Below are 17,785 nucleotides of genomic sequence, written 5' to 3' on the forward strand. Positions count from 1 at the left end.
GGCACCTTTTCCAGCAAGCCGGTAGCTACAGAGCTCGTCGGTCCTTTCCGCGGCCGCTCTGGCCCGTCCCTCGTTGGCCGGAGCCACGTTTCCTGCGTCGCTCTAGGCACCCTGGCGGTTTAACGTCACAGCCCCTCCTCCTCCTGCAAAAACAAACGAACAACCCGAACCGTTAGGCGGTTTGCCGAACCGGCCGTTTTACGTCACATCCGCTGGTCTACTACCCTCTCCCGACGTGTGCGTAGGGACGCTCTAGCATCTGCCCTTCCTCCTGCCCCGCACTACGCTCTAGCCTCCCCCTCGACTCGGCTCTATCCTCTCCTCCTCAACGGCTCAGGCGGGCGTGTTCAGAGAAATAGCCGCGGCCGTCCGACCGTGGGGGGCTGAGTGGGAAGAAAATTTGCCCCAATAGTTCCCCTCAGAGAAGTAATAAATAGCAGCGGAGGGAAGGCCGGGCGGAAGTGACGCGCGTTCCCGGCCTGAGGTCGGGTGGGCGGAAGGGCTTTCCGGTTCCGGTTGAGGAGCTGGGGAAGAAAGACGGGGGGGAGGGGGAGAGTGCGGCGGGGTCTCCCCCTCTCTTCGGCGAGGCTCTGAGGCTGCGGCCATGGAGGTAAGAGAGCCTAACTGGCGGTAGGGACCCTGGGACAACCACTCTGGGGGGGTGGGGGGGTGACGGTGGGTCCCCCATGCCTTTTAAAAAGGGTCCCCATGGGATTGGCTCTGTGGAGGGAAAGGGCATAATATGGGGCTGGGGAGGAAGGGGAATGGGATGGGGCTGAGGTTATCAGGGGGTCCAGTGTATTCCCCCCCCCCCCCGATTGTGTGTTTGGTACCTTCCAACGTATCCTTAAGGAGCCCAACTGACGGCAAAAGAGGGGAGGGGTGCGGGGTTCAGCAGTTGCCTTGGGCCCAACGTGGCCTCTCCTAGCCTGTCCATCTTCCTAACTTCTTATCCCCCCCCCCCAAATCTCTCTTTTCGCCGCCTCTTGTCATTTGAGAGGATGTGGAGGACCCCTCTAGCTTTTTCGGCTAGTAGCCACTGGCCGGCTCATCCTCTGTGGGTTGAACCCCACATCAGAGATATGACACAGTTGGGGACGTTTGAGGAAGGTTGTGGGGAGAAAGGGGGTGTCCTTGCGGGAAGGGGATGCCTTGGAAGTGGGGGTGAGAGTTCCACCAGGAAGCAAGTTAATATTTAATGGAGTTCATTCCGGGGCACAAAGGTGAAAGTTCAGACCTTGGATTGTGCTTGGTTAGAGTGGAATAAGTTCAGCTTGCATCTTGTACTAATGCCAGCTGTGGATTCCCACCCCCCCACCCCCATTGTGGGTGCTTTACTCCTAGTAACATGGATAAATGTGGCATGGGTTGCTCATGGGAAGTTCTTTGCAGATTGTCCTACCTTACATGTGCACAAAAATGGCATTTGTTCTCTAAAAGCCTGTGATCTTCCTTCTGTGTCTCTTCTCCACATCACATGCACACATCTTAAATACCCCTGAAATGGCAATAAAATGTTGATCAGAATATACTTGAGTCCATATAAGTTTGTTTTGGGGAGGAAATCAGTTGAATGTCATTTGTTCAGTCTTGATCTCTCCAGGAAAGAATATCTACCCCTCCCAGGATAGATTGGGTAGAAACTAATTTTGCATATAGCTGTTCTCCTATAGTTTGGTCTGTATGGTCCATCTGAAGTTACTCCTCCATGAGCACTTTGGCGTTGCACACTTTCAACCACTTGCACATCATCCTTTTGACATTTGTTGGTCCCATTGGTGTGGCTTGAGTGTAAGATGTGCCCTGCTTGGCTGGGACAAACAGTTGGATCCAGTGACCTCTGGGCTCTTCCGAACCTGAAGTTGTGTGCCAACTACACATGCCTTTGCCTACCTATTTACCTTCAGATGGTTTGCACTACGACTCCCATCAGCCCCAGCTAGCCTGGCCATGCTGGCTGGGAGTGATGGGAGTATAGTCCAAAACATCTTGAGGGAATCAGATTGGTGATGGCTGCCCTACCCCTTGTTGTATCCGGTCTGCTCATGTTAGCTTGGAATACGGTTGAGCTGCATGATGACTGTAGATGTTTCCTCTCATAGTATGCTCAGTTGCCCTTTATAGTCTTTCAAAACTCTGTGAGGCAGTGATGTCATTGTTCATCTTGGGCAGGGCACCTTGGGACTACCTGCATCCAAGGAGTGCCTTGGAGCATGTGCTTGGATGAAGGTCAAAGTACCACTCATTTAGCTCACTGACACTGCTTATTACAAGGTGCCTCTGCATGAAATAATTACCTGACGTTAAAGTTGACTACAGGTAGTTGTCCTTGCAACAGACCTGCTTACGACATATGCACCTGTGTTCAGGGGGCTGTAAATCAGGGAGTCTGAAGTGGCAGGAAGGCTTAAGAAGTTCTAAATTCACATTTGTGCTTGGCTGTATGTGTGTGTTCAGAAGCACTGAATAGGAATTCCAACGTGTTTTATTTTTCAACGCTCTGCTCTGTTAGAGCAAAGGGAACTGTCTTATACTGAGTCAGACCACTGGTCCATCTTGCTCAACATTGCCCACATTTGACTGGCAGTGACTCTCCAAGGTGTCAGGCAGGGAACAATCCCAACCCTACCTGGAGATGCTGGGGACTGAACCTGAGACCTTCTACCAGGAAACAGTTTCCTCTGCCTCTGAGCTGTAGGCAGTTCAAATGTTACTTGTCAGGAGTAGGATTTGAACCCATAACTCAGGGGAGATGGTGACTTTGTAGGCACCTCAGCCGTCCTGGCTTCTTAAATCATAGTGGTTCCACTGGGGCTCAAACACACAACCCTCTGTGTTTAAGCAGATATTACAATCATGGAATCCACATGTTGTGCCCTTGCCGTGAGAAGAGGCTGAGGATCTCCTTATGCGGTTGCTAGGCAACTGCAGCATACTTCCTCCCACACCCATTAAGATTATGGTTATCCAGGACCCTGGAGCATTGGGGCAGGACAGCAGTGAGTTTTGATGCTTGTGCACACAAACCCCAGTCTGGCCCTCTGCATAGAAACCAGGCCTGTCCAACAGAGGAGGGCGGGAATTCTGAAAATGCTAGAGTCCCTTTCAGCCATGTCGCTTCCATTCATTCATTCATTCGTTCATTTGGTATGGGGAACATGAATATACAAAGCTGCCTTTTACTGAGTCGAATGATAAGCTCATCTAGTTTTCTACTCTGACTGGCAGCAACTCTTGAGGGATGCTGGAGCAGCAGCAGCAGCCCCCCCCCCCCAAATCATTATACAATAACTGCACAGCACCAGGGGTTCAGAGCATAGCAATTGGGTAGGGTGATGGATTGGGCTGTTAAGCTTCTTGGCTTCTGCTTCAGTATGATTATTGGCCTCTGCTGCTGTGCTTTCTTAAACAGCTGCTCAATTTGCAGACATTAGCAGGAGAAAATGCTGGTCTCAGTCAGTGCTGCGAAAAGCTTTTTGTGTGCTGATGCCTGCTAAAGGCTCAGCAGTAGTTTGAATGTTTTAAAACAAATTTTTTTTTGTGGGCTGGTGGCACTCTCTGCTTTGGACCTTGGGTGAGGCCAGTGGGTGAAAGCATGGGGACAGCCTCGGCACCATAGATGACGTTTACATTCCCCCACTACTTGGTGATGTACCTATATATCATTCAGAACTGGTTTGATGTCCATATCATGATAATCAGTTTCATAATTTTTGACCTGGCAATATATCACGAATCATGATGTGTATCTGTGTGTGCGATGCAAAAATCACACGGGGGGGGGGGGGGGACCGTGAAGCTAGCTAGTGCCTGTACATAGCTCCATCCTTATTTCAGACATCTTGACATATCAGTATATTGTGAAGTTTAGCTGGTGATATATTGCAATGTTGAAAAGCAGATATCACTCAGCCTTACCACTTGGCTGAATGACACTGCAGTGGTGACTTTCAAAGCAGCATTATTCTCAGTGTGGTAGCGTGGCAAGGCTAGGCCCAGGGAGGCCCAGGTTGAAATTCATTTGCCACTCAACCACATTAGGTGACCCTGGGCAATTTTACTGTCTCTCGTCCTAACTTAACTCAAAGGGTGGATTTCGTGGGCATTCAATAAAACTGAATGTTGGGTAAAAGACAGCACTTCTTCACACAGCACGTAATTAAACTATGGAACTTGCTGCCACTGGAGGCAGTGATGGCCACCGACTTTTGAAAGAGAGTTGAACAAATTCATGGGAGAGAAGGTTACTAGGCACAATGTCTGTGCTCTGCCTCCACAACTGGAGGAATCAGTGCTTCTGAATATCAGTTGCTGAAAACCACAGGAGGCGAGAGGGATCTTGTATTTGGGTCCTGCTTGCGAGTTTCCTGCAGGCATCTCATTGGCCACTGTGAGAACAGGCTGCTGGACTAGATGGGCTTTTTTGCCTGATCCAGCAGGGCTCTTCTTATGTGTTCTTATCCCGAGGTAGGGCTGGGAGAAACTCCTGCGTGAAGCCACGGAGACTGGCTGCTAGTCAGTGTAGACCAGGGGTACAGGCAAAGGTAAAGGGACCCCTGACCGTTAGGTCCAGCCGCAGACGACTCTGGGGTTGCTGTGGTCATCTCGCTTTACTAGCGTACAGCTTCCGGGTCATGTGGCCAGCATGACTAAGCCACTTCTGGAGAACCAGAGCAGCGCACGGAAATGCCGTTTACCTTTCCGCCGGAGTGGTACCTATTTATCTACTTGCACTGCTTGCTTTCAAACTGCTAGGTTGGCAGGAGCAGGGACTGAGCAACGGGAGCTCACCCCGTCGCAGGGATTCAAACCACCGACCTTCTGATCGGCAAGCCCTAGGCACTGTGGTTTAATCCACAGCTCCACCCACGTCCCAGACCAGGGGTAGTCAACCTTTTTATACCTACCGCCCACTAATGCATCTTTCTTGATGGTAAAATGTCCTTAACGCCCACCAGTGCTCGATGGAAGGTGGATTCTGCTTGTGCTGTAGAACCCACTACATCCCACCTAGAATCCTGAAATGGCCGCTAGTGGGCAGTAGGGACCAGGTTGACAACCCCTGGTGTAGACAGTACTGAGCTGTATAGACCAGTGGTGTGACTGCTTTTAAGGTGGCTTCCTTCGTTCCTATTCAGTATCAACTTCTGACTAATGAGCTTTTTAAGACTGCGGAGGTGGAGGCCACAAGTGATGGTTTTATGAGTTCCCAAAGTGTGAGTGGTGCTACACCATGGATTTGTCTGGTTATATTGGACTTGGGGTGAGGCTGCATTTGTGGTGGAAGAAAAATAAATAAAAGGATTGCTAATATTTTCCTTTCTCCCCCTAAGTTCCCTGGAGGAAATGAGAATTACCTGGCTATCACCGGGACAGCGCACCCCTTTTTGTCAGGGGCCGAGGTGAGTTTGGCTGCTTGCAGGGGCTGAGGGTGCAGGGCAGTTGGCGGTGGAGAGCGTGGAATAAAAGTGCTGAATGGCAGGAACCAGGGAGATGTTGTCACCTGCAGCTCGCAGCAGACCAAATGCTTTGTTGTGTCCAAGGCTCCTGGTTCAATTCCTGGTGCCTCCAGTTTCAAGGAACTGTCCTCTTGTCTGAGACCCCGGAGAATGAAAACAAGGGGGAGATCAGGCTTTGGTGTTTACCCGAGGCAAGAATTTTTGCTCTGTGTATTCCTCTTTGAAGCTTAAAAAGCTTGCAAATTGAGAATCGCCTTGTTCTGAAAATCAGAACTTAAGAAGCATCCTTAAATAGGTGTCGCTTTTTATTATTTATTTTTGCTTTCACATCCCACCTTTCCTGGCACATATGGTTCTTTCCCCCTCTCCACAACAACCCTGTGAGGTACATTAAGCTGAGAGGTGGTGACTGGCTCAACGTCACCCAGCGAGCTGCACAGCCGAGTGGGGGATTTGAACTCGGGTCTCCAAGGTCCTAGTCAGACACCCTAACTGCTACACCAGCAGGGACCCTAAAGGGCCTCTTGACTCAGAATAGACCATACCGGGCTGGATGGACAACATCTGATCTAGTGTAGTGTGCCTTTCCTAAGTTTGTACACCTGCATCAAAGTCTCTCTTTCTCTCTTTTCCTCCCTCCCTTTTGCTCAGACCTTCCACACGCCAAGCCTGGGGGATGAAGAGTTCGAGATCCCGCCTATCACGCTGGACGCTGACCCCTCCCTGGCCGTTTCTGACGTGGTTGGGCACTTTGAGGACCTGGGCGACCCCGTGACTGCCCCAGACACCACTTTTTCTGCCCAGTATGGGGTGCAGGCACTTGACATACCTGTGGGCATCAGCCCTGGTCTCATGGAGCAAGGTGGGGGACTGCTGAGTGGGGGGCTGGCCATGGTGAGTACCCTGCTTTACATAGTTTTGAGAGTGCATGCAGACACCATACGACTCATCTAGTGGGCAGCGCAGTATCTTCTGGGCAAAATCCAGTTTGTGGGTTATCGTGTGTTAGCTTTCGATTTGCCCATACCCTTTGAGGGATTCTTCCAGGCCAGGGCAAGTTGGTTCAATTCTTAGCTGTCATGGAGGAGAACTGCCCCACCTTCTCATGGAGCTGGCTTCAGGAGGTGGGGAGGAAAATGCCAGAAGCGTCCAAGCTGTTTCCCCCAACACAATTCCAGAAATCATCTTTGTGCCACTCTGGCCGCAGCAAACACTGGTGTGTGTGTGAGGGGGGCGGCTTCTGTTAGTGCTGCAATTCACTTCAGCTGGTTGCCAATCTCCACATTGTGTGATTCCGTTTAGAAGTCATTAGTTTGTTGCCTTCACGGCCCCCCTTTCCCTCCAAGGAGCCCAAGTTGGCGTGCATGGTTCTCCCCACAACAGCTCTGTGAGGTAGGCTAGAGTGCAAGGCAGTGACTGGCCCAAGGTCACCCAGTGAGTTTCATGGCCAAGTCGAGGATTTGAACCCTGGTCTCTCCTGGATCTTAGCCTGATAATCTATCCACAAAACCACACTGGCTCTGTGTTCCATTCCTCAGCTGCTTCCCAAAAAATGTCTGAGCAATTTCGTAATGAAAATATCAGCGGCAAAAACAACTGCCCGATTTCATATGTTGGATTAATAATAATAATAATAATAATAATAATAATTTATTTATACCCCGCCCATCTGGCTGGGCCTTCCCAGCCACTCTGGGCGGCTTCCCAAAAAATATTAAAATACTGTAATACATCAAACATTAAAACCTTCCCTAAACAGGGCTGCCTTCAGATGTCTTCTAAAAGTCTGGTAGTTGTTATTCTCTTTGACATCTGGTGGGAGGGCATTCCACAGGGAGGGTGCCATTACCGAGATGGCCCTCTGCCTGGTTCCCTGTAACTTGGCTTCTCGCAGTGAGGGAACTGCCAGAAGGCCCTTGGCTCTGGACCTCAGTGTCCGGGTAGAACGATGGGGGTGGAGATGCTCCTTCAGATATACTGGACTGAGGCCATATCATATAAATGATTCTAACAATTTAAAAAAAAATGCTTCCATGTGTAAAAGCAAGTTCACATCCAGTACAGATGCAGGCTTAGATACAGATCACCGCTTAAAAGACTTGCTAAAAAAAGGAGGGTTTTCAGTGGAGCTGTAGCTCAGTGGAAGATCATCTGCCTTGCATGCAGAAAGGTCCCAGGTTCAATCTTCGGCATCTCCTGGTAGGGCTGGGAAAGATGACTTGCCTGCAACCCTGGAAAGCTGCTGCCAATCAGTGTCGATGATACTGAGCTAGGTGGGCCAATGGCCTGGCTAAATAGAAAGTTGCTAAGCACCAAAAAGACGCCAGAGACAGACAGACAGGAGGAGGAGGAGGAGTATTTATAAGTGGGACCTGCAACAAAACGTTGCAGCGTATTCTTTCTCTTAGTGGGAGTGCTCCTATTCCAGTTTCCAGTCAGCCATTCCTTCCAAGCATGGCATTTTACTCTTCCCCCACTTCCCAGTTTTCCGGTTTTCTTTTCCTATTGATATGCAGCATTCTGTGGTCACTGAGGAACATTCTCTTTTTTTTTTTTAAATGATATTTATTAAGATTTTCAAAAATACAGAAAGTAAAGATTAAAGTACATTCAAAGCCTTATTTTCATACATCCACTTTCCGGGACTCCCCCCTTCCCCCACCCCTACCATATTCCCCTTTCATATTGTTGGCTCCACAAGCTCTCAGTTCTAATTAAAACTTAATTTGTTTAGACCATTATTCGAATTTAAAATTTATACACTCCTCATCAATACCCTTAATAAAAGACAAAAGTTCTCTCCCCAGGGCCCACCCCATTTTCATTCCACAATTTCCCTTTTTTTAAAGATAAGGACACCCCACACAATAGAAATATAAGAAATAAGAAATAAAAAGTATAGTAAGTGAAAAAGAGCCAGTTCAGAAAAAAAAGTTGACAAGCCTTTGGATTTTAGTTCTCCCCCCCCTGTCCCCGGTTTAATTTCCCCCTGACCACCAAACCATGTTATCTGCCTGGAATTCTTAAAATCCATAAATCACCTATTTCCCCCAACTCCTTGCTGGCTTTTTCTTTTTATAGTTATTTTTTAAAACATTTAACTTCAAATCTTTAATAAAACTCCCCCCATTGTTCTTTCCAAGTTGTAGTCCAATTTCCTCTTGTTCCGCTGCTGAAACGTTCTAATTCAGAAGTTTAGTAACTCTGCAGGGATTATTGTTATTCAGGAACAAAAACTTGCGTTCAGTCCCTTCCTTTCTTCAATAGAAAATTCTATTGTCTCCTTTAGCTGAACACCCTGTAGACAAAATATTATTTCCGTTTTGCAGCTTTCCCAGAAGATAACCAGTCCTGTAAAATTCCAATGGTATTTTTCCACTTACGACCATCTTTGTAATGTCCCAAAACTCCTCTAGGGGGATTGTTGTAACTTTGTTTTCTCTAGTCCAAAAGTCCGATTGTTATCCATGTTTTCGCCATTTTGTATCCAAGTTTTAACGGGTTATAGCAAATTGTAACAAATTTAACCAGCAAAGTTCTCATAATAAAATCCTCTCTGCTTTCCGACTTTGACAGCTACTTTGACAGCTGTCAAAATCTCCGACTCTTTTCACCAGGCTCTCTCTTCAATCACCCCGGTTCCCAGGGGGGGGGGTCACGTTTCCCTTCTCCCTCAATTCTTCCTCCAGCACAGTTCTTGTAGTTCCCCATCGTGGAATTCTTAGTTTTTATCAGCAATACAAATCTTTTTGGACCTTGGTTTCCCCGTCCTTGTTTTGGAAGGTTTACAGTAGGGAGGGGGACTGACTTCCTTTTTGGATCCCCCCCCCCGCTCGTGTCCAATCCGAAAAAAAAATTTTTTTTTTCTCCTTTTGAACCCGGTTTCCAAATTACTCACGGGTTGTTGTTAAGAAGTCCGAATTTTCAATAGAAGAAGTCAGCGCTCTCCGCCGGATGGCATGCGGCTGCGCTCGGCAGGGATAGCAGAGGACTCAAAGCACCACGCTTCTCCCCGGCACCCGATCCGTAGCCTTTAAAAAGGCTCCTTCACGAGTCGGGAGGGCGCTAGCGGTGCCAGCCGAGTCTCCATGTCCACGGCCTCCGTGGCCGTGGTTTTTAAGGGTCCCCGCATCGCCGGTGCGGTAGGACCCAGCCCCTGCCGAGCAGGCTCCCTCCGGAGCTCGGAGGGAGTCCGCCATTCGGCGATGGCGCCAACCCGGAAGTCACTGAGGAACATTCTCAGCCTTCCTTTGTTTTTGGCCGGGGTTTGTGCATGCTTGAGAGTTGTATGTTTTATATATATATATATATATATATATATATATATATATATATGTACTTTTGCCAACCTTGGGCTTCTCCCAAATGAGAGCATCCTAGAAGATACGACAGCTGGCTGAAATCCTGAACAAGAGCCCATTTTGCTGTCTGTGTCCCGTTGCCAAACCCCATTCGCTTGGAGCTTTTCAGTCAGCTCCGTTGTGCAATTAAACATTCTATTAATTCACACACCCATTTAAAAACATGTAAGTAATTAGGCTCCAATAATAAACAGATTCAGGCTGGTCAGGGTCGTTAGCTCAGGGGTTGAATTTCCTTATTTCACCAGCGTCTTCCTTGTACAGCAGGAAATGACAGGAGTCTGGTGTGCTGCTGTTATCAGCAAACAAGATAAGCTCCTGGTTCTCCCCCAAACCCTCTGACAAGCGCAGAGGGCTTTGGCCGAGCCGTGCGCTGCTCTCTACACTTCAGCCCAAGTGAAACAAGAGAGGATACACAACGCAAGGGACTCCTTGCAAGAGAAGGCTATCAATGGCTGCTATGCTCTGCTTCCCTGGCCAGAGGCAGTAATGCCGCTGGAGGAGAGAGGGATCTTGTTTCTGGTTAGCCACTGTGAGAACAGGATGCTGGACTGGTTAGGCCATTGGCCTGTTCCAGGAAACACTTCTTAGGTTGCTACTGTTTGGTTTTTTTTCCAAATCGGAGGGGACAGGAGCTGTTGGGCATCTTTCTCACCGGAGGGCCAGACCGTCACACAGATTTCTGCCTTTCTATAACCATTGTCACCACCCTGAATTCTCCCTCTGCAGGATTTGGACCACCCCATGGGGACGCAATACAGCGCCAACCCGCCCGTCACCATCGATGTGCCCATGGCGGACATCAGCTCCGGTTTGATGGGGCATGGCCAGCTGACCACCATTGACCAGTCGGAGCTCAGTTCGCAGCTGGGCCTCAGCCTGGGGGGCAGCGCCATCCTGCCCCCCGCAGCCCAGTCGCCCGAGGAGCGGCTCTCACCCACCCCCTCGCCCACCAGTTCCATGCATGAGGAAGAGACGGAAGAGATTCGGCGGGTGAGTCTTGTTTTGACGGCATTCAGGGGCATCCCAGCCTGAACGGCTGGTGTCCAGAGTTGGTTTGCGCATGTGCAGAATCCTCTTGTTTTTGCATGGATGTAACATGACCGCCATTGCTCTGTTTGATTTGCCTCTTGCCCTGCCCACCCATCACTCATATGCAGTCCCTGGAAGGTTTCTCCACCAGAACATGTTGCTTCAGGGCTACCAAAAAAGGAGAAAAGGTTCCCACTTTGGGGCTAGAGTGTCAGACTGGGATGGCACGAGGTCCAGATCCCCTGCTATGAGACTCACCAGGTGATCTTTGATCTGTCACCGCCCTGTCCTACTTCACAGGGGGGTTGCCAGGATAAAAGGAGAGGGGAGGGGAGCATGTACACTGCCCTGAACTACTTGGGAGGAGGGCAAGGTTAAAAAACAAACACGATAAATCAGCCTTCCCCATTCCATTTCCAATTGGATGGCCATCTGTCATGGATGCATTTAGTTGAGATTCCTGCATTGCAGGGGGCTGGACCAGATTGCCCCTCCGGGTCATTTTCAGCTCAAAATTCTATGATTTCATGACCGTGTGCGTCAGGTGAGCAGGTGGTGAATTCAATCCACCTGTTGCCCCATGAAGGCTCTCGGCTATTTTGGTTTGGGGGCTATTGCCCAGGACATCTTGCAGCCCTTAACCCGGGCCCTCCCAATGTGGCTAGGCTCCAACTCCCCCAGCCTCAATGGTGAGAGAAAGAGAGTGGGCTGGGCTGGCAGTTGTCGTCCGGCAACCTCTGGACGACTGCAGGTTTCCCCATCCGTTTTAAAAGCGGGGGCCTCTCCATTCCATTTTTTCTTTCAAGCGCCCGTTGTTTCATGCAAAAGTGGCCCACTTCCTCTCCTGCGCTGTGGTTAGGCCGTTTCCTTTCAATTGCTTTGAATGCTGCCGGCCCAGCTTAGCTGCCGTTTGCCTGCCTGCCTTTTCCGTCTATTCCTTATCATCCTTGATGAGATCCGGGTGGGGGGAACGGTTTGGGATTATGCACTGAGCAAAGCGGAATTGGTTCTGTACCCGCCCCCCATGGGCGAATCCCCCCAGCTGCTGCCACCGCCGTGCCCTCTGCCCCGTGGAGCCCGTTTCCGACCCTCTCCCTCTCTGTCCTTGCAGCAAGTTTCCGTCGCCAAGCCGGCGGTGATGGCCCTGGCGGCCCCTGCGCCGGTCGTGGCACCTGTGGTGGCGGTGGACGCGGGGAAGAAGCAGAAGCCGGCCAAGAAGCAGAAGAAGAAAAAGGACCCCAATGAGCCCCAGAAGCCTGTTTCGGCCTATGCTCTCTTCTTCCGCGACACGCAGGCGGCCATCAAGGGGCAGAACCCCAAAGCCACCTTCGGCGAGGTCTCCAAGATCGTCGCCTCGATGTGGGACAGCTTGGGGGAGGAGCAGAAGCAAGTGCGTGCCAAGGGGGTTGGGCAGCGGGGAGGGAGGGAAAAGTGGGAGGGGCTGGGGAGGGTGTGTTTTTTTTGGGGGGACAGCGGCGCTGAGGGGTTGAGGAGGAGGCTGTAGCTGCAAAGGAGCAAAGCAGAAACATTGGGGAGATCGTGAACGTGCAGCGTTGCCCTTACAGAGGGATGGGGAGCTGTTTCGGATTGTGGACCCAGCCAGTAGCATCTGACAGCCACATAGGTTTGCTCGCCCCTGCTGTTGTTGTAGATTTTGCATTGCATAGAGACCACCAAGGTCCTGTCCAACGTCATGCTTTTAAAGAGAGCACTTTTTTTTTAAGGGAATGCAAGCTGCAGCGTTCATCTTTGAAAAGTCTTCCCCGTAGGAAGGAATTCCTCTTCTTCCATTTTTTTAAAAAAATAATGCAACGATACACATTTTCTTTTAGAAACCTGCAGACTGAGTAATTGCAAGACATTTTATTCAGTTGATCACATGCTTCTTTTGACGGAATGGAATGATCAGCCCAGATAGCTCAGTTGTTTAGAGCGTGGTGCTGATAATGCCAAGGTTGCAAGTTTGATCCCCATATGGGACGGCTGCATATTTCTACATGGTTTTCCCTAACAATTTGGGGTGCGTCAGAGGGTGCTGCAAAGCAGTGTGGTTTAAACAGGGAGCCTCTGCCACAGCCTTCTTCCCTCTCTCCCTGCCAGGTGTACAAGCGGAAAACGGAGGCAGCAAAGAAGGAGTACCTGAAAGCGCTGGCGGCCTACCGTGACAACCAGGAGTGCCAGGTAAGAGAGATGAGCCTTCTTGCCTCTGCCGTTTCCAGGACTGCAGGGGTGTGACACTGTCCTGTCCTCTCCTCTCCTGCCTCAGTGGACACAGCAAGAGACCTAGAAAACTACCCTTCTTCCAGGCAGAACAGCCTTTGCCAACCTGGTGCCTTTGGATTCCTTTGGACTACAACTCCCATCAGTCCCAGCCATGCTGTCTGATGGGAGTTGTTCTCCAAATTTAAGGTACCAGGATTGCAAAGGCTATAAAAGCATGTCCTTCCAGCCCAGAACTGTCCTGCAGTGGCTTTCCAGGCTGAAAAAAGGAGAGGGGTCTTCTGTCCCATCGCTTAAAGGGCTGTCACTCAGTGGGAGAGCGTCTGCTCTGAATACAGAAAGTTTCAGGTTCAATTCTCAGCATCTCCAGGTAGGGCTGGGAAAAGATTCTTGCCCTGAACTCCTGGAAAGCCACTGCTACCCAGTGTGGGAAGTAGTGAGCTAGCTCATTATTTCCCAGACTTGGGTCTCCAGCTGTTTTTGGACTACAGCTCCTATCATCCCTAGCTAGCAAGACCAGTGGTCAGAGATTATGGGAATGGTAGTCCCCAAACAACTGGAGACCAAAGTTTGGGGATAACTAAGCTAGATGGACCAGTGGGTGTGGCCATTTCCTATGTTCCTGTCACCTGTTCCCTGGAGACGCCAAGCATTGAAGGCGGGACTTCCTGCATGGGCTCTGCGGCTAATGTGCATCTCCTCTGGTGGCCCAATCTGTGGTGTAACTAGAGACTACTTCCTAGGTACCTGCGGAGAAGTAGAGGAGAAAACACAACACTCCTGGCTTGCCCACCCTTGTCTTAACTGGGTCAGGTCAGGAGCAGCTATTTACTCCCTCCCAGTGTGGTGTAGTGGTTAAGAGCGGTGGACTCGTAATCTGGTGAACCGGGTTCGCGTCTCCGTTCCTCCACATGCAGCTGCTGGGTGACCTTGGGCTAGTCACACTTCTCTGACGTCTCTCAGCCCCACTCACCTCACAGAGTGTTTGTTGTGGGGGAGGAAGGGAAAGGAGAATGTTAGCCGCTTTGAGACTCCTTTAGGTAGTGATAAAGCGGGGTATCAAATCCAAACTCCTCTTCTTCCCTGGGGAAGGGACCTTTTCGTGACGCTTCTTCGGGGGCAGAATGGGAAGCGGAAGATCAGCTGCCCCCAATAATGGAGGAGCTTTCTGTGCCTTCCCCTTTTCCCTTCCTTGACTTCTCTTTTCTTTTGGAAGCTTTACCAGTCGCCACCTGCAATGTGACCCCTAAAGCCCCCCTAGATTGTTTCCCCCCCAGCTTCCTGACTCTTCTCTTCCCCTCCACTCCGCAGACGGTTGTAGAAACGGTGGAACTGGACCCCATTTCCTCGCCTGCCGAGCAGCCGGCCCCCGCCGTGGAGTCCGCCTCCCCCCCGGCCCCGATGCCGCCCACCCCGCCGGCCCTGGAGAGCCCCCCTCCTGCCCCGACCGTCGTCTCGACGCAGCCCACCGTGGTGGTGACCTCGGGGGGCGGGCCCCAGGCGGGGGGCCAGACCAGCATCACCAAGATCATCATCCCCAAGCAGATGCTGCCGTCCTCCCTGGCTGTCACCTCGCAGGGCGGCGTGGTGACGGTCATCCCCGCCACCATGGTCACGTCGCGCGGCATCCAGCTGGGGCAGCTGCAGGCCGGCACGGGCACCACCCAGATCGTCACCCGCTCGGTGCTGGCGGCAGCGGCGGCGGCCACTTCCATGCACTTGCCGCGGCTCCAGCCCCCGCCCCTGCAGCAGATGCCCCAGCAGCCGCCGGCCCAGCCGGTTGCCATCCTGCAGCAGCCGCCCCCCCTGCAGGCCATGCAGCAGCCGCCCCTGCAGCAGAAAGTGCGTCTCAATCTGCAGCAGCCGCCGCCGCCCTTGCAAATCAAGATCCTGCCCCCGCCCGCCCTGCAGATCCAGCCCATCGCCCTGCGGACGGAAGAAGGCAGCCCCGAGAGGCCCAGCGCCGAACTCCAAGCTTCCCCAGAGCCCGTAGACGTGGTGCCGGAGGTGAGGAGCGCTGGGCGAGTGGGCGGGTGCTTGTTTGCTTGCTTGTTTGCATGTAGGAAACGCTCTCTTTATTATTATTTCTTTGGTTTTTCAGATTAAAATTTTACAGGCACATATCCAACATAGAAACGAGATTCCAGAGAATCTCCTGGACTCCCTTGCTCCCCTCTGTGGGTCCTTTCCTCCTGCATCTTTTATAATAATCCAAATCTTTTAGCTCTCCATTATGTCCAAAGTTCACCATTAAACTACAAGTGTTATTCCGACCCTACAAACGATTTTGACTGGTTACAATGGTTTTTAAGATGAATTATTAATTTCCCCTATTCCTTATTAAAATTTTGGCCTTCCCGATTTCTGATTCTCCCGGTTGTTTTAGCCATTTCGGCATAATCCATCAACTTGATCGGCCATTCTTCTCTAGTAGGGACTTTGTCTTCTTTCCATCTCTGGGCCAATAACATTGGAGCAGCCGTGGTTGCATACATAAATATGTATGCATGCCAGAAACTCTTATAATTGAGTTTCTGGGTCAATCCAAGAGGACCCCTGAGCATCTTAATTTGTTTTTACTTCATGGGACTTACGGACTTATTAGTTATAGGCGGAAACGTCCCAGTTTAATTTAATTAGATTTATTTATCTTCTCAAAGTCGTATGATTGTTTATCTCTGACGACTGATGGGAGGATGTCCCACAGGGCAGGTGCCACCACCGGGAAGGCCCTCTGCCTGGTTCCCTGTAACTTCAGTTATCGCAGTTAGGGAACCACCAGAAGGCCCTCTGAGCTGGACCAGGGTGCAGGTGAGCCTATACACACACACACACACACACACACACACACACGCACGCATGCAAGAAGAGCCTGGCTGCCAAGGGCCCATCTGAGTCCTGCATCCCATTCTCACATTGGCCTGAGAAAAATAGCACAGAAGGGGGAGGAAAATGAGACTCTTTGCTATGTATGTTTCTCTCCTGATTGCTTGGAATCAAGGTTTACTTGCCCCAGGCGCACGACTGACTAAATCCAACAAGGCACATAGTTACTTTAGTTTTCTCTCCCCCGCCCCAGGTGGAGTCTCCGACACCGATGCACGTGGAGCTAGTGTCTGAATCGCCTGTGGCCTTGTCCCCGCACCCTCGCTGCGTCTGCGCAGGCTGCGATAACCCTCCGGTGGCCAACAGCGAATGGGACAACGAGTATTGCAGCAACGAGTGTGTGGTTAAACATTGCAGGTGGGTGGGCAGCCGGGGCTGCCTAATAATAATAATAATAATACCCCGCCCATCTGGCTGGGTTTCCCCAGCCACTCTGGGCAGCTCCCAACAGAATGTTTAAAAAGCGATAAAACATCAAACATTAAAAACTTCCCTAAACAGGGCTGCCTTCAGATGTCTTCTAAAAGTCAGATAGTTGTTTCTTTCCTTGACATTTGATGGGAGGGCGTTCCACAGGGCGGGCGCCACCACCGAGAAGGCCCTCTGCCTGGTTCCCTGTAACCACTTCTCGCAGGGAGGGAACCGCCAGAAGGCCCTCGGCGCTGGATCTCAGTGTCCGGGCAGAACAATGGGTTTTCAAGTCTGATAACAGAGGGTGTACAGTCTATCCTCTTCCTCTGTGAGGACTAGACACTTGGCAGACAAATGAGGGAGCAATACAAACACACACGCACGCACACACCAGTCCTACTTGAATACACAGAGTAAATAGTTTCAGCTGCCTCAGCAAAGCCAAGCCACGTGGTTTGGGAGCAGGGAACGAAGATGTGCAAGCCAGTCAGGTCAGGAAGAAGCATCTGCCAGGTCTTCATTATTGAACATCCAGTTCAGCAATGCACTGCAAATGGCGCACAGCAAGACACACTGCTGCCATCGCTTCTTTGTAATGGCAAGCTCAGGTTATGAGGGCGGACCGAGACTGAACCCAAGCACAGGTTGCTGTGAAAAAAGGAGGGCCGCTGCCAGCTCGGGGGGGGGGGGGCGGGACATGAAATAAAGTGCATTTTTAAATACATATATCTCCCAGTCAGTGCTAGGCAAGATACTGGAGGTTCACCGGCTCCCCACTCCTGTTGTGCAAGTTTTTAGAGTAAGGATCTTTGCACCTGCAGGAACTGCTGCTGCATATGCTTCCTGCCTCTTGACTAAACCTCTGCTTCTGTCTCTCTCTCATTCACAGGGATGTGTTTCTAGCTTGGCTGGCCTCCCGCAATTCCAACAACAACGTTGTCTTTGTGAAATAACCCCCGGCCCTTTTGCGGCGGAAGCAGCAGGGGCGGGGTTGGGGAAACGACAGTTTCGCGTTCCTACGTACACTTTTTTTCCAAGGACGATCAAAAACATAAAAAACACAAATCGCCATGCTACTGTGGGATGGGGCTGGGCGGGCAGGATTCGCGCCATCGGCCGAAGACCATCGACAAGCGAAGACGCCATCCCGGTTGGGTGCTGCGGACTCCCCTTCCTCCCTTCCCCCTTTATTATTATTTTTTTCTATACACTATCCCTTGGTATGTTTCTGTTGATGGAGCCAATTAAAGCTGGAAGAGGGATATTGGCCAGGGCCTGCTATGTGCTGTTTTGCAGGAGGAGGCGGCGGGCGGAGATAGGAGCCGTCCTTCCGCCGCGGGTGAGCAAATAGAAAGCCTCTACAATTTAGGAACGTCCTCCCACCAAATGGATTGGAAAGGGGTGGGCAGTGTCTTG

The 17,785-nt window shown here is 50.9% G+C and overlaps 1 protein-coding gene across 1 annotated transcript; it reads left to right on the plus strand.

The window, feature by feature from the left end:
- Positions 1 to 22: 22 nt before the first annotated feature.
- TOX4 (TOX high mobility group box family member 4) lies at positions 23 to 17,636 on the plus strand. The gene is made up of 9 exons (XM_080978823.1): positions 23 to 610; positions 5,334 to 5,402; positions 6,111 to 6,353; positions 10,550 to 10,813; positions 11,964 to 12,242; positions 12,953 to 13,033; positions 14,384 to 15,079; positions 16,152 to 16,315; positions 17,259 to 17,636. The coding sequence occupies exons 1-9, from the start codon at positions 605 to 607 to the stop codon at positions 17,320 to 17,322; spliced, it is 1,866 nt and encodes a 621-aa protein (XP_080834949.1). The 5' UTR covers positions 23 to 604; the 3' UTR covers positions 17,323 to 17,636.
- The last annotated feature ends 149 nt before the right edge of the window (positions 17,637 to 17,785 follow it).

This window comes from Podarcis pityusensis (assembly GCF_964106645.2).
Source record: "Podarcis pityusensis genome assembly, chromosome: 13".
Taxonomy (NCBI): domain Eukaryota; kingdom Metazoa; phylum Chordata; class Lepidosauria; order Squamata; family Lacertidae; genus Podarcis; species Podarcis pityusensis.